This window comes from Grammomys surdaster, unplaced genomic scaffold (genome assembly GCF_004785775.1).
Source record: "Grammomys surdaster isolate TR1022 unplaced genomic scaffold, NIH_TR_1.0 125429, whole genome shotgun sequence".
Lineage (NCBI taxonomy): Eukaryota > Metazoa > Chordata > Mammalia > Rodentia > Muridae > Grammomys > Grammomys surdaster.
This window is the reverse complement of record NW_021620296.1, coordinates 221,925-238,047: the sequence shown is the minus strand read 5'-3', so window position 1 is coordinate 238,047 and position 16,123 is coordinate 221,925. Positions and strand designations below refer to the sequence as shown.

Genomic DNA, 16,123 nt, shown 5'->3' with positions numbered 1-16,123 from the left:
TCAGGAGGCAGAGGCAGGTGGATCTCTGTGAGTTTGAGGCCAGCCTGGTCTACACAGTTCCAGAACAGCCATATTTACCTTATGAAACCCCGACTCAAAAACAAACAAACAAAAAACAATAAAAAATACAAAAAAACAGCCAAACCAAACCAACCAAAAAACCCTAAGGAAGCCACACAGGGCATGGCAGTGCACACCTGTAATCCCAACACTTGGGTGACTACACAGGGCATGGCAGTGCACACCTGTAATCCCAACACTGGGGTGACTACACAGGGCATGGCAGTGCACACCTGTAATCCCAGCACTTGGGTGACTAAGGCAGGAGGATCGTGGTTTTGAGGCCAACCTTGGCTTGAAAGACAACAAGCATGGATTTACTTTTGTCAGCCAAAAGTAATTTAAAAATAATTCAGAACTAACCAAAGCCAAGAGGCTATAGAGACACAAGAGGCACAGACCAGTGGTTTCCTGGGAGTTGGAGGCCATGGGTACAGAGTGAGATCCTCGCCAAAAAATATGAAGAGGTTATGGAGAGATGGTTGTCATGGATGGTTAGCTGGCACTAACAATGGGTTTTAACTTTGGCTCGTAGGTGTATTCTGTTTATTATATTAAATCTTGTCTTAGGAATAGTTACATTTCAGAAATATTTGAGATATTAAAGAGGGAGAGTTTGAACCATCATGGGAGGAGAAAAGATATTTTACAATGATAATTTAAAAAAAATTTTTTTTTTTGGTTTTTCAAGACAGGGTTTCTCTGTGTAGCTCTGGCTGTCCTGGAACTCACTCTGTAGACCAGGCTGTCCTGGAACTCACTCTGTAGACCAGGCTGGCCTCGAACTCAGAAATCTGCCTACCTCTGCCTCCCAAGTGCAGGGGTTAAAGGCGTGCACCACCACCGCCCGGCAAAAATATTTCTTTTTTTTTTTTTTTTTTTTTTTACATGTATGGGTGATTCAGTATGTGTGAGCAATGGAGAAGCCCAGAAGGAGGAGTTGCACCCCTGGACCTGGACTTATAGGAAGTTGAGAGCCACCAGATGTGAACCACACGAGTCCTCTAGAAGAGCAGAAAGTACTAATCATCTCTCCAGTCCCCTCACTTTCTTCCCTCTTTTCAGTCAGCTCCTGATTGTGGTCCAGGTAATGATACCACCTACCATTAGGAAGAGCCTTCCTGTCTCAACTACCCTATTTAGAAACACCCTTACATACCTGCTGGAGGGTTCCATTATTTTTCCCTCTTTTTCCTTTTTATTGTTTCTACTGCCAGTACTTTTTTTCTTCTTCTTCTTTAGTAAAAATGGGTGAATGCCTTTAATCCCAGCACTTGTGAAGCAGAGGGAGGTAGACCTCTGTGTTTGAGGTTAGCCTGGTCTACATAGCAAGTTCCAGTATAGCCAAGGCTACACAGAAAAACTCTAACTCGAAAAACCAAAAATTAAATAAAATAATAAAATGTTCTAATGATTTAGTGGCTATGTGTGTTTGTGTCTCTCTCTCTCTCTCTCTCTCTCTGTGTGTGTGTGTGTGTAGAACACACTTGTGGAGGTCAGAGGACAACTTTTGTGAGTTGGTTTTCTTCTACTATGTTCAAGCTTAACTTACTAAGTCATTTCCTTGGCCTAAGTCTTCAATTTTTTTATTTTTTATGTTTTTGCTTTTGTGTAAATTGGAATGTCTGCAGAGGTGTGGGCAGGAGAAATGGGGGTGGGATGAAAGGACAGAGATCTTAACTGGAAAAACACACATGCTATGAAAACAGAGGAAATGAATACTTGTGTTAATGTGCAGCCTGAGACAGATGTAAAAGCATAGATGTTCTTTACTCAAATTCCTGATGCCTGGAGAACATCGGGTCCAGTAATAATTTGACCTTGAGTCGTCTAGGCACCTTTCTAATTGTGAGGCAGCAGGATTACTGCAATGAGCACTCAGTGTGTACAGTGAGAGTGTGCATAGTGGCGACTCGGTGCTCAAGTACAGCTTAACCAGGGAGAAGCAAGTTCTGTTTAGAAGTTGGAGGTAGACCAGGTCAGGCCAAGAGTGTAAGCCTAGCCTAGGAGGGCGGGGCTATGGCTGTTATTTGAATACTACGCCTCGGCCTTTGGAAGCTGGTGTCACTCAGGCTTTGTTAGCCAATCAGGGCCTGGGACCCTGCCGTCTAATCAGGAGCACGGGAGAGCGTCAAGAGGCGGGTTCTTCTCGGCCGCCATGCTGTGGGCTCGGCTCCGCAGCACAGGGAGGTGCGGTGTACGGTGCTGTGAGCGCCGCTGCCGGGACTTTGAGGAGAGCGCGGGCGAGTCCGGAAGCCGCGCCATGGTGAGCAAGGGCGGCTGTCCCTGCCCGCTGTGGTGGATCCTCCCCGAGGCGGGGGCGGGGCGGCAGCGGCTTTCCGTGCTGTGTGCCGCTGGGCCCTGTATCCTCTTCCCCGTGGTCCGCGCCTGCGCAGAGCGCTGAGCCTCGCCGCGGAGGCTCCGCCTTGCGAAGGAAAGAGTTGGTTTGGGCAGGCGTTTTATACGGTCCTGCTTTGGGTGTCTCATTAGAAGGTTGTACTATTACTTTCTAGAAGTTTTGAATTTTCATTTTACATTTAGGCCAAGCATTCAACTTAAGTTAATACTGTGAATTTTAAACTTTTTTTTAAAAATTAGTTTTATTTTTGTGCTTTGGTGTTTTGTCTTTGTGAGGATGTCAGATCCTCTGGAACTTTTGTAAGCTCCTATGTTGGTACTAGGAATTGAACCCAGGTCCTCTGGAAGAGCAGCTAGTTCTCCCAACCATTGAACCATCTCTCCAGCCCCAACATTGTGAAACTCTATCCATTTCTTTGTCTATAGACATCGGTTCTGTCAATAACTTTTTGCCACTCCCCCTCTTCGTTGAGTTTCCGTTGCTACTTTGTCAAAAAAGGGGTGTGTATATAAAAATACGTTTTATATATATATATACACACCATATATATATGTGAAATATATATTATATATAATATATATTTTATATATATATAAAATATACACACTTTAAGTCTGTGTGCTGTTTCCTTGGAATTGTGTGGATCATTTTCGTTTTTTTTCTGCTCTCAACATAAACTTGAGAATCAGTTTGGTTTTTTTTCATAAATTGTTAGGATTTATATTGTGATTATTTGATTCTTAGTGCAGATTGAGGAAACATGACATTTCAATTCTGAAGCTTCCTATCGCCATAACAATGGGATATCACTATTTTGTGTTTGTTTTTTGTTTGGTTGGGGTTTTGTTGTAGTCTTTTTTTTGTTTTTATTTTTTGTTTTTTTTTGCTTGTTTTGTCTTTTTAGACCTGCTTTGGCCGACCTGAAAGTCACTTCTGTAGAGGCTGGCCTCGAAATCATAGCAATTCACCTGCCTCTCTCTGCCTCTCGAGAGCCAAGATTAAAGGAATTGTCCACCACTGCCCTGAATGGTTTTTGTTTTGTTAAAAATCATAGTCCCTGCTGGATTGGTTGGTCTACCTTTAATCCAGCATTTGGGAGGAAGAGGCAGGCAGATTGAGGCTAGCCTGGTTTACCTAGCTACAGAATTCCAGGTTAGCCAGAGGTACATCGTGGGACCCTGTCAGAAAGATGAGATGGATGGCCTGTAAGGACGGCTCAGTGTGTAAGAGGGTATTGCTCTTATGAAGACCCCAGTCTGGGTTCCAGCGCCCACCTCTGGTGGCTCACAACTGCCTATAACTCCATTACCAGAGGATCTAATGCCCTCTTCTGGCCTCTGAGGGCACCTTCTTCAAACGTACAAATCCCTAGACATACACACACTTAAAACCTTAAAAGTGGTTTAGCAGTTAAGAGCACTTGTTGCTTTTGCAGAGGATACTGACTCAGTCCCCAGCACTCACATGGTCATTAACAACCTTCTGTAACCAGTCTGGGATCCATGCCTCGTCTGATCTCCACAGGTACCAGGTGCCACATACATGGTGGCAAAACACTGATCTGCATAAAATAAGTCAGAAAAACAAAGCCAAAGTAAGGAAGGTCCCTTGGTATTCTCTCATTCAAAGAGGCCCATTGCCTCTTTTTGAAATGTGTCTAAAATTTGTACTTCCTCTTTGCTCTTAATAAAACATTTTGAAAGTTTTTAAAACAATTAAAATCTTTTTTAAAAATTGTAGTTCTTGCCTAAAGGGCTTCATTAAATTTGTATATATTCCACTGTGTCTTTTCCTGTCTGCGTTGTCCTTCTTGATATTGTTGTCCAGCTGCTCACTGCTGTTTTACAGGAAGCTGATGGATATTATACTCATCCGTAACAGTTTGATGATTGGTTAAGAGTTACTGGTTATAATTTATTGTTTCAATGAGTTTTGTTGATTCTTGGAATTTATTGTGAGGAAATAGTTTATTCTTTTCAATGCTAATAACACCCTTAATTCCCTTTCTTGCCTTGTGTGTGTGTGTGTGTGTGTGTGTGTGTATAAGTGTATGAAAGAGAGGGATGGAGGGAGAGGGAGAGAGAAAGAGAGGAGAGGCCCATTCCAAGCCCCACCATGGTGGTGGATGCCTTTATTTCCGCCATTGGTAGAGGCAGATGAATCTCTGGGCTCCAGGCTAGCCTGGTCTATAGATCTAGTTCCAAGGCAGCCAGAGCTACACAGAGAAACCTTGTCTTAAAACAAAACAAAACATCCCCCTCCCTTTTATGTTGTTATTTTACTTTGAGACAAAGTTTTGCTCTGTAGCTTTGGGTGGTCTAGAGCTTGCTATGTGGATGAGGCTAGCCTCAAACTCAGAGATCTGTCAGTCTCTGCCTCCCTAATGCTAGGGTTAAAGGTCTCTGACACCATGCTCTGCTCATCCATGCTTCTATTATGTAGCCCTGGCTGTCCTGGAACTCTGTAAACAGTCTGACCTTGAACTCACAGAGACCTGTCTGTCCCTGTCTTCAGAGTGCTAGGATCAAAAGCATGCACCACGGTTCCTGGCCCTCAACTCAATCATTTTGAAAAGATTTACTTTATTTCATGTGCGTGAGTGTTTTGCCTCCATGTAAGTGCACTGTGTGCACAGCTGGTGCCTATGGAGACCGGAAGGTATGCTGGATCTCCTGAAACAAGTTACTGGTGATCGATCGTAAGCTGCCATGTGGGTTCCAGAACTCAAACTGGGTCCTGCAAGAGCAGCAAGTACTCTTCAGAGCCGTCTCTCCAGCTCCTCCTGCCATATTTCCAGTTATAGCTATAATCATATTTTTTCTACTTTATTGTTGATGATATATTATATTAAATTTAGCTTTTTTTTTGGGTGCTGGTGAGTGAATCCAGGCTTTTGTACATTCAAGCATATGGTTTAGCACTTAAAAGTTTACTCAGCTTCAATTAAAAAAAAAAATTTGTTACTGTTTATTTATGTGTGTGTTTAAGGAAGTCAGAGAGATGTCAGGACCCCTGCCAGAGCTTCAGGTTGTTGTGAACTTCCTGATGTGGGTGCTGGGGATCAAGTCAGCTTTTTTTTTTTTAATCTTTTATTTATTGATTGATTTTACACAGCAGATTTTGTTCCCCTCTCAGTCCACCCTCAGACTGTTCCACATCCCATATCTCCTCCCTGTCTCCCCCCCCCCCATCTCCACGAGGATGTCCCTACCTCCCAGCCCCCACCCCACCAGACCTCTAAACTCCCTGGGGCCTCCAGTCTCTTGAGGGTTAGGTGCATCTTCTCTGACTGAACCCACGGCAGCTTCTTTTTAAGAACAGTGTGTGTTAACTGCTGAGCCATGTCTCCAGCCCAGAACAGAGTGTGTTAACTGCTGAGCCATGTCTCCGGCCCTTATAGCTTCACAGGCTTATGTGTTTGAGTGTGTCACTGCAAGGTTGTGATGTTGTTAGGTTGTGCAGTAAATGAAGGATCTCATAGAAGGTTGATCTCAGGCCATGTTCCCCCTCCCCCCCATATTTGAGCCACATGTTTGTCTTTCTCTTCATTCTTTGTGATTTCATACTGTTAAAGAAAGTCAGCATTTGCCTTTAATCTCAGCACTGGGGAGGCAGAGGCAGGTGGATACCAGGAGATTGAGGCCAGCATGGTCTGTATCATTGGTTCTAGCCCAGCTATTGGTACACTGTGTGACCTTGTCTCAGGAAACAGTGAACATTTGACTGTTGCAGTGAGTATCTCTAGAAGTCAGTCTGTCTTCTCCAGGGTTTACTCTCCCTTTGTAATGGGCTCAGTTTGCCATTTGTTTAGTGTTACCAAAGTATTTGTTACCAAGATTCTATTACCCATGTGTTGGCAGTCTGCCTGCAGAATGTACTTCGTGTTTAGTTGTTATTTTTCACAGATTCTTTGGATGTGAAGAACTAAACAAGAAGGCTGAAAAGGCTACCTGTGAGGGATTTATGGATGGCTGGGCTGGGGGTCGCCTTCCTCCTGCTGCTTCACCCTTATGTCCCCTCACCCAGCCTAGAGAGAAATCAGGGCTCAAGATGAGGGTCTTCTCAGCTGTTTTCTGAAACTGACTTTTCACAAGACCCCATTTCCTAAGAGAGAATTTTTAAAAACTGTTCTTAAACTATTTTAGCTAAGACACCCCACTCTTGTTCAGAAGATTCCTGACATTTGCTAAATGGCTGTTATTCCTAGTCAATTTAAAAGAATAGTGTCACAGACCAGTCTGGCGCTGCACTTCTGCCAGCCTGCCTTCCCTCCCAAGATGGACATCTTACTGTTTGGCAGCGTCTACCTGGGATCTCTGATGTCAGGTGATCCTTCTGTTTCTCCCCCAAAGCAGCTACAATTGCTACACTGAATGTTTTCTAAAAAGATAGACCATCTTTCTCTTAATTCTGTACCGCCGCAGCATTACTCAATTAAACTTAGTACTATGTTCAGGATAATCAGGTGGCCCGGAGAGTACATGCCCGTGGCTGCTCAGTCTAACTTCCTGTGTACTCCTCAGACCCAGACATGGAAGGAGAGAAGGCACTCCTACAGGTTGTCCTCTGAACTCCAGATCACACCTCCCCCGACCCAAGTAAATGATTGTAATTATTCCTCATCACACACACACACTGTTTTGAGAAAGGGTCTCACTTTGTAGTCCTGATTGGCCTAGAACTCACCCTCACACTCAGAGATCCACTTGCCTTTGTCAGCTGAGCACTGAGGTCAAAGTCTGAGGCCCCAGGTAATAATTATTATTATTCTATATACAATGTAACCTTTCCCGGATATCTTCATCTGTCCTTATGAAGCTGGCTCTTTTTTTTTTTTTTTTTTTTTTTTTTTTGGTTTTTCAAGACAGGGTTTCTCTGTGTAGCCCTGGCTGTCCTGGAACTCACTCTGTAGACCAGGCTAGCCTCGAACTCAGAAATCTGCCTGCCTCTGCCTCCCAAGTGCTGGGATTACAGGTGCGCGCCACACTGCCCGGCTAGCTCTTTTTTTCTTATTCATTTAATGTATGTGGGTACACTATATGCTGTCTTCAGACACGCCAGAAGAGGGCATCAGATCCCATTTCAGATGGCTGTGAGCCACCATGTGTTTGCTGGGAATTGAACTCAGGACCTCTGGCTCTTAACCACTGAGCCATGTCTCCATCCCTGAAACTAGCTCTTTACATAGGCTTTCTTGGTGGTCATAGGGCAGCAGCAGTGGATTTAACTCATGGTGGGTGTGTTTGGTCCTTCCAGGCTTCGTGCTCAGTTCCTGACCGCCTTGCTCTGAGTGACACCACTCATTCAGTAGTGCAGCTGGACATGGGCAAGCCTGTAAGCACCTAAGACACTCGGTTAGAAACGCCCCTGGTGCCAGTGCCTCTGTGCTTGGAATGATGAACTTATTAACGCCCTTCCCCTTGGGCACTTACTGGGCTCGGTTGGTGCCCAGGTTGGTGAGTTAGTGAGCTGGCTGCTTGTGGCTGAGGCCCCCTTTAGGATGAGAAGTGTTTCTTTTTGGTTGTCTTGGAACCAAGACCTGGAAGAGTGTAATTAAATTCTTTTTACAAATTATTTTGCGGTTTGTTTGTTTATTTTGAGTCAGGGTCTCACTCTGTACCCCTGGCTGTTTGAGAGCTCCTTGTGTGGACTGGGCTGGCTTCCGGCTCACAGACATCTACCAGCCTCTGCCTCTTGAGCTCTGGTATTAATGTGTCTGTCATCATCTTGGTTTATATCTATAAATAGCAATCATGTAATATTTGTAGTACTTGATTAAATTTGTGATACAGGGGAAATTGGGCCCTCCTTTGGGGTTCTTAGTCTCATTAATAAAAGAATTACAGAATGCACTATGGAAGCACAAGGACAATTTTATCCTTTAAAAGAGGAACTTCAGGGCAGGCGAGCATCTTAGAGAACAGAGGAAGCCATGACATTGAAGCTGGTATGGAGGCCAGACTCACGGCCGACAGTGTGTGGTGGGGAGGGAAGCTCTCGAGAAGGAGTTAAGTAAACCCAAAATATGTGTTGGGTGTGAGCCCAAGTATGCTTAAAAAAGAGATAAAAAGAGAAACAACAAAACCAGCCTCTCATGACTGCACTAGGGCCATGGATTCTGGGAAGGCAAGAATTAGTAACCTTGGCTGTTGCTTTAGCAAGGTTTACGGTGAGTCTGCCTTCCTAGGGTTGATCCCTTAGCCACAGTGTTGTAATCAACCAAGCTGGAGTGTTTGGTTACACCAGACCTGCGATACGATTCCCATGACCAGGAGCATTTTCTACTGTAACATTTGGACTGGAGTAAGTTTACTTGGAATCTCAATGGTTTCTTTTTCTGTTAGCACATAGGATTGACTCATTTCCCCATTCAAGTAGTGACAGCATTGTGAAATAGTGCCCACCAGGAAGCTCATTGCACACATTGTTGTCTTTTGAGAGTACGTCTGATCCTCAAGGTTTATCTGAGTATGTAACAGATGAATCCATAACTCATTATGGATTATGTCATTGTGGAGTTACTGACATTCTCCACTCAGGAGCTCTCCCGTTATCTTGTTCTCTCCACCCAGCAAAGCTTAAACTCTGCACGTAGACATGGAAGGACAGACAGCTGTTTTGTGTACAGGTGGCCAGAGTGTCTAGGACAGAAATGAGAATTGGGTGGAGCTGCAGTACCTCCCCCCGACCCCCGGGTGCTCAGTGAGAGGAGCGGGTTTTTATATCACTTGCTGTTTCTGTTTAATCATGTTTGCATTAGTGCGTCTCTGTCGTGGAGTACATGTGTGGGGACTGTAGACATGTGAACTTCTTACTGATTGAGCATCCCTGTGCGGTCCTGGCGGTTCTTTCATACACATGTTTGGGATGTTTTAGGATGTGGTGAGCTTTGAGGACGTGGCTGTGCACTTCACCCAGGACGAGTGGGCTTTGCTGGACCCTTCCCAGAGGAGTCTGTACCGAGATGTGATGCTGGAGACCTGCAGGAGCCTCGCTGCCGTAGGTAAGGCTCCTCTTTCTTTTTTTTTTTTCCTGTTAGGAGTGATCTTATGCAATTTGGGGGTAGAAAGGGAAGGATCTGGTGAATACATGACGTCATAGTGGAGGTGAGATGGCTCACCATGTCAAAGGCACTCACTCTGCAAGCCTGCTGGAACCATGGGGTAGGACAGGAGGGCCAGCTCCCACAATTGTCCTGATCTATGTGTGCTCTGTGGCATGTGCACCCCCATAACACACACACACACACACACACACACACACACACACACGAAAATCCCTGCTTTTACAGAGCTTATATTTTAAGAAAAATGACATGATTACAATGTATATTGAGACTAGAAACTACTTTTCAGTGATTTTTTAAAAAAGGTTTATTTATTTATTTATTTATTTATTTATTTATTTATATGATACGATACTGTAGCTATCTTCAGACACACCAGAAGAGGGCATCAGATCTCATTACATATGGTTGTGAGCCACCATGTGGTTGCTGGGAATTGAACTCAGTACCTCAGGAAGAGCAGTTAGTGCTCTTAACCGCTGAGCCATCTCTCCAGCCCTCAGTGATTTTTTTTTTAAATAATTTTCTTAATATGTGCACCATATGTATGTCAGAGCCCTCAGAAGCCAGAATAGGGCATCAGATTGTCTGGAACTAGACTTAATAGGTGGCTTGTATTGTCATGTAGGTGTTGGAAACCAAACTTAGGTTCTCTACAAGAACAGTAAATATTCTTAACTCCTGAGGCTCCTTTCTTTTAAGAAATGATTTATTTTAAATTATGTGTGTATAGGGCCAGGTTTGGGGCATGTGTGTGCATATGAGGGCAGGTACCATGAGTGACACTGTGTGTGGGTTTGGAGCATGTACGTATATGAGGCAGGCGCCCATGGAGGGCAGTGTGGCGGGGTGTGTATGTGAGGGCAGAGGCCTCAGACTCCACTGGTGCTGGAGGTTCGGGTGGGTGTGATCTTCCCAGTGTGAGACGTGGAAACCAGAGCTATATTTCTTTGAGAACAGTAAGTGCTTTTAACCCCCTCCTGGTTTGCAGGAACTTCTGACTCTTTTTTTTTTTCTAGCTGGGATCTCAGTATGTAAATGAGCTGGCCTTGAAGTCACAGACACCACCTGCCTCTCTCTGCTGAGGTTAAAGCATATGCCTCCACATCCAGTTTTATTTTTATTAATTTCTAATAATTTATCATAAATTTTGGGACTGCTTTTTAGGGTATATATGGGAAGAACAGAATGTTGAAGATGACTGCAAAAATTCTGGAAGAATTCAAAGGTAATTTTCATGTATAGAAACCTTAATGTGCCATATAAATTTAACAATGAGCAAAAGAAATAACAACTTTTAATCCCAGCACTTGGGAGGCAGAGGCAGGCGGATTTCTGAGTCCGAGGCCAACCTGGTCTACAGAGTGAGTTCCAGGACAGCCAGGGCTATACAGAGAAACCCTATCTCGAAAAACCAGAACCTTCCCCCCCCAAAAAAAAAAAAAAAAAAAGAAAGAACAACTTTAAGTTTATTCATCATTAGAAACTTTCAGCAAAACTATGTGCTTCAGTGTAAGAGTGCTAATCAGTGTTTGCAGCACACTTCACCTGGACCCTGTGTTAAATGAGGAGATTTAACAGTGTGAGATTATTGCTCTGGGGAGGCATGTTGTAGACCCATCAATCTACGTAGTTTCACACCATTCAGATGTGGCAGAAAATGTATATTTGGCCTCATCTTGAGAGCAGTGTCTGACCTTGATAATAAGCAGTCAGTAGAATCTAATTTGGTTGCTTTTGTTTTTGAGAAAGGGTCTCACCATGTAACTCTGGACCAGGCTGGCCTCTAGTTCACAAATATCTACTTGCCTTTGCCTCCTGCTGGGATTAAAGACATGTACCACCAAGCTTGTCATTATTATTTATAGAAGTTGCATATTAGAGACCATGAGAGTGTGGTCTCAGGGTGCAAGGTAGTCAGGGTTACAAAAACCTTAACCCTTATGGCAAACATCAATATAAGCATCAAGATTTCTACTAAAATTAAACTCTGTAGTGTTGGTGAGGTTTTTACGTCTCATTCGTCCTTTCATAGGCATGTCATGTCTGATCCTGAATACTTACTGGCTGAGCAGGAGGGATGCAGAAACAAGCTGTACGATTCTGGTTCTCTCACAAGTACTCAAGGATACGTGGGTGCTCACACTGTGAGTGGACCTTGTGAATGTGAGGTATGTTTAAAATCCTTTGGTTTTCCAAGTACATTTGGAATGTATCACCAACCCCACAGTGGACAAACCTTCTGTGACTACAAGGAATGTGGAAAGGCTTCTGTTTATCATAGTTCGCTTTACACACACGGAGGAACTCACACTGTAAGAAAATGTTACTCATGCCAGCAGTGTGGGAAAGTTCTGAGTTCTTCCAGTTCCCTTCAAAGGCATGAGAGAATTCACACAGGAGAGAGACCCTATAAATGCCAGCAGTGTGGGAAAGCTCTGAGTTCTTCCACTTCCCTTCAAAGGCATGAGAGAATTCACACAGGAGAGAGACCCTATAAATGCCAGCAGTGTGGGAAAGCCTTTAGATGTCACAGTGCCCTTCAGTTACACGAGAGAATTCACACTGGTGAAAAACCCTATGAGTGTCAGCAGTGTGGGAAAGCCTTCACGTGTCACAGTTACCTTCGATTACATGAGAGGACTCATACCGGAGAGAAACCCTATGAGTGTCAGCAGTGTGGGAAAGCCTTCAGATGTCAAACTTCCTATCATAGACATAAAATTATTCATGGTGGAGAAACATTCTATGAGTGTAAGCAGTGTAGTCGGCTCTTCATTTATCCCTCCTTACTTCAAATGCACGAACGGACTCACACTAGTGAAAGACCATATAAATGTAAGGAGTGTGGAAAGTCATTCCTTTATCCCTCTTTACTTCAAATGCATGAACGAACTCACACTGGTGAAAAACCCTATGAGTGTAAGCAATGTGGTACAGCCTTTAGACACCACTCTTCCCTTCGGTTGCATGAGAGAACTCACACAGGAGAGAAGCCCTATGAATGCCAGCAGTGTGGGAAAGCCTTCACTCGCCACACTTCCCTTCGATTACATGAAATAACTCACACTGGAGAGAAACCTTACAAATGTAAAGAATGTGGGAAAGCCTTTAGACATCACTCTTCCCTCCGATTGCACGGACGAAACCACAGTGGAGAGAAACCCTATGAATGTAAACAGTGCGATAAAGCCTTTATACGGTACAGCTACCTTCGATTACACGAACGAACACACACAGGAGAAAAACCTTATGAATGCAAACAATGTGGGAAAGCCTTCAGCCGTCACAGTTCCTTTCAGAGACATAAGTCTATTCATGCTGTGGAAAACCCCTACGAGTGTCAGCAGTATCTAATTCCTTTACCCCTGTTTCCTCCAGATACATCCGACAACTCTTACTGGTGAGAGACACTATGAATGTGAACAGTGCTAAAGTGTTTATCCTTACTCACTTAAATCACATGTAAGAACAGATGTCATGGGATAAGCCTTATTCACATACATGATACAGTTTAGCCTTCAAAGGCACCAAGGAATTCATGCTGGGTACAGTTTCTACAAATGTAAGCCATGTGTGCTAAGTCCTTCATTGGTCACTTTCCTTTCACAAGAAACAAGTTAATTCATAGTGGGGAAATGCCTTATGAATGGAAACAATATGGTTAGTCTTTTATCCCTGTTTGCTTCAAGCACATGAACAAACTTAAGGTGCAAAATGCTGTGAAGCCTTCCAGAGCTGCAGGGCCCTTCAGTCTCATGAACACATCTTACTGGAGGAGAAACCCTTGATGTTTAGATGTCATTGCTCCATAGACTCCACGAACGAACTTCTGTTGGGACCTGTGAGTGGGAACAAAGCTGTGACCTTCAAGCTCAGTTCCTTTCAAAGATGTACAACTATTAATGGTGGGACAAAGCCTTATACATATAAAGAATGGGGTAAGTCTTGGTTGTCAGTAGATGGACAGACATTTTTGTCAGTAGTGCAGCCGCCTGTAAGATGCCTGTGCTTAGTAAGCCCAATTAAAGTCAGTGGTTCCCCAGGCTGCACTTGGCTACAATCATTTCTTTGCTTTTAGCCTTGGTGCCCTGTCTAGGGTGAATAGACATTTGTTCCCATGCAGCCAGAAAATGTTCACACAGCACTTGGCGTCTGAATGGGAGGCACAGCGTAACCAAAGACAAGTGTGAGAGGAGCATTGGCCTCTGAAGGGAAGCTTTCTGTGGGCACAGCATCTGCAGAGTTCACTCTGAGACGTCTGTCCTTTGTAGTGTGCTGTGGAGCGGTGTGCCTTCATGTTGCAGTACCAGCTGCATTGTCGGTACCATGCAACTCCTTTGTAGTATGGAGTGGCCCACTTCTGTGACAAACTCATTTGCCACATAAGCGTGTGGATATCCCCATACAGATGTCAGGTTAAACAGTATATTATAGCTAACTAACACCGGTGGGACAGGTTAAGTAGGCATCAGGCGCATGGCCCTTGCTTTGAGTAATAAAACGTGCAAGTAAGGTTTAGCTATTTGCTAACATGGAATGCTAATGGGATTCTAGTAACAATAGTAATTCTCATGGGAGAATCACTTTGAGGAAAAGATGCACAGACGCTGTCCACTGACAGACGCTGTCCACTGACAGACGCTGTCCACTGACAGACGCTGTCCACTGACAGACGCTGTCCACTGACAGACGCTGTCCACTGACAGACGCTGTCCACTGTATTGGCATCTCGACTGGCAGGTGAAGTCAGAGGAGGGAGGCTGGGAGGGAGGGAGGATGGGGATGAATGAGATGCAGCTGCTGGCCTCTGGTTTCTTACAGCTGGAATGGCATAAGGGAAGCAGAAGTTCTCTCTGCTCAGTAGCCCCACTGGGATCCTAAGATTTGAAGCCCGTGGTGTAAAATTCTGCACAGCGAGGACACTTTATTCAAAGGGAGTGAGTAGAAGTGCCCCAGCTCACCCCACAGCCCTGACCTTTAATGCAGAGGAGGAGGAAATGGGGGTACACCTGGGAATGGAGGCCTGAATAGTAACCCAGTAAAGGAGGTGGTGATGGTCAGCAAACGTTCTGCCTCTGGAAGGCTGTGAAGTGTGAGGAGAACACCAGTGAGGAAAATTTGATAGAGCAGTGCAGCTAAAACATCTGAGCTTCCTCTAGGGCTGTTTCCCACAGAGGAAGCAGTGTACTCTCCCGCTGGAAAGGATATTTGTATATAAATTGTTTGTTCAGCCCAGAGACCTCTCAGCAGCCAGGGGCGTCCACTGAAGAGGCAGCAGTGTGCTACAGCTTGAACCCAGAGACTGTCGGACCCTGGCAGTCCCATGGGGATACAGCAGGTGAGCATGTCTGGGTTTCCTCTTGGCCCTACACCAATTAGAGAACAGGGGCCAGCTCCTTCCCCAACAGATCTGCTGGAGGTGAGGAGATCTGTAGGCCCAAGGCTACATTCAGGATGAGGCTGCAAGATGGCTCCTGAGGAGTGACAGATGTGCAGGATAAGGTACAACCTCCCGTCTTCTCCACTGTGTCCACACTAGCTTGTGTTTATTCTTTTTTTTCTTGAGGCAAATTCTTATATAGCCTGGGCTGCTCTTAAACTCACTGTATAGGTGACGATGATCTTGAAAGTCCTGATCCTCCTGCCTCCTCTTCCCAAATCCTGGGGTTGCATGCATGGCCCACCCCATCTGGTCTCCTGTGCTTCAGAACTAACCCAGGCTCTATGCATGCACTCTTAGCTGTGCTGTGTCCTCAGGTCAACATTGAGAGGACACTTGGTTCAAGTCTTTTCATGCCGTTGGATCTTGTTAATATTTTATTTATTGCCCCCTTAGCTGCTGACTCCTGAGCTCAGCTGGCACTTGTTTGGGATGTGGCTGTGAGCCTTCAGTAACCCTTGACCCCCAAATCCCCTCTGTAGAAAGGAGAAAGGTTTTGCATCATGCTGATAGAGTGTTAGGTTGTGAGTGCGCCACAGATTCAGAAAAGCATCCAGGTGAGCTGGAAGAGGGCCGATCAGAAGGGAGGTGCACAGGACAGGCACATGGTGATTTCTTGGGATTTTTATGGTTGGATAACACAGGTGACACCAAACAAGGTGAATGAGGGAAATCCTTCACAGCCTGTGGCTAGCATTCAACATTAAAAGGTGAGTTCATGAGCTTGGATGAAGGGACCCTGTGTGCATGGGAGAAGATACAGTCAGAAGATAGGCTGTTTAGTTAAGACGCAGTGTCAGGGCAGACTCCTTCCCCAGGAGGTGTTAGCCACGGATGCCCCTGAACTCCCCTGAACAGTACAGACTATTGCCAGTGCTATGAGTTGTCCCCAGAACTACAAGTAAGACTTCCCGAAGACACCACATGCTTTGGTTGCTAGTTGTAGAGAAAACAATCTGAGATTGAGCTGGAAGCTTCTTCCTCACTGGCCAGCATTCACAGGACCTGTAGATACAGGCCACTGTGCGGCACACTCCCCCTGGAGCCTGCATGGTACTGTGTCAAGCAAGATGTGCCTACGAGGGCTGGTGAGATGGCTCAGCTGTTGAGGGTGCTTGCTGCCGAGGCTGCCAACTTGAGTTAGATCTTAGAACCTACATGATGGAAACAAATCCTGCAAGTTGTCTTCTGATCC

The 16,123-nt window shown here is 44.9% G+C and overlaps 1 protein-coding gene across 1 annotated transcript; it reads left to right on the top strand.

The window, feature by feature from the left end:
• Positions 1-2,226: 2,226 nt before the first annotated feature.
• LOC114637854 (zinc finger protein 709-like) lies at positions 2,227-13,537 on the top strand. The gene is made up of 4 exons (XM_028786165.1): positions 2,227-2,326; positions 9,296-9,422; positions 10,653-10,713; positions 11,521-13,537. The coding sequence occupies exons 1-4, from the start codon at positions 2,324-2,326 to the stop codon at positions 12,890-12,892; spliced, it is 1,563 nt and encodes a 520-aa protein (XP_028641998.1). The 5' UTR covers positions 2,227-2,323; the 3' UTR covers positions 12,893-13,537.
• Positions 13,538-16,123: the final 2,586 nt, after the last annotated feature.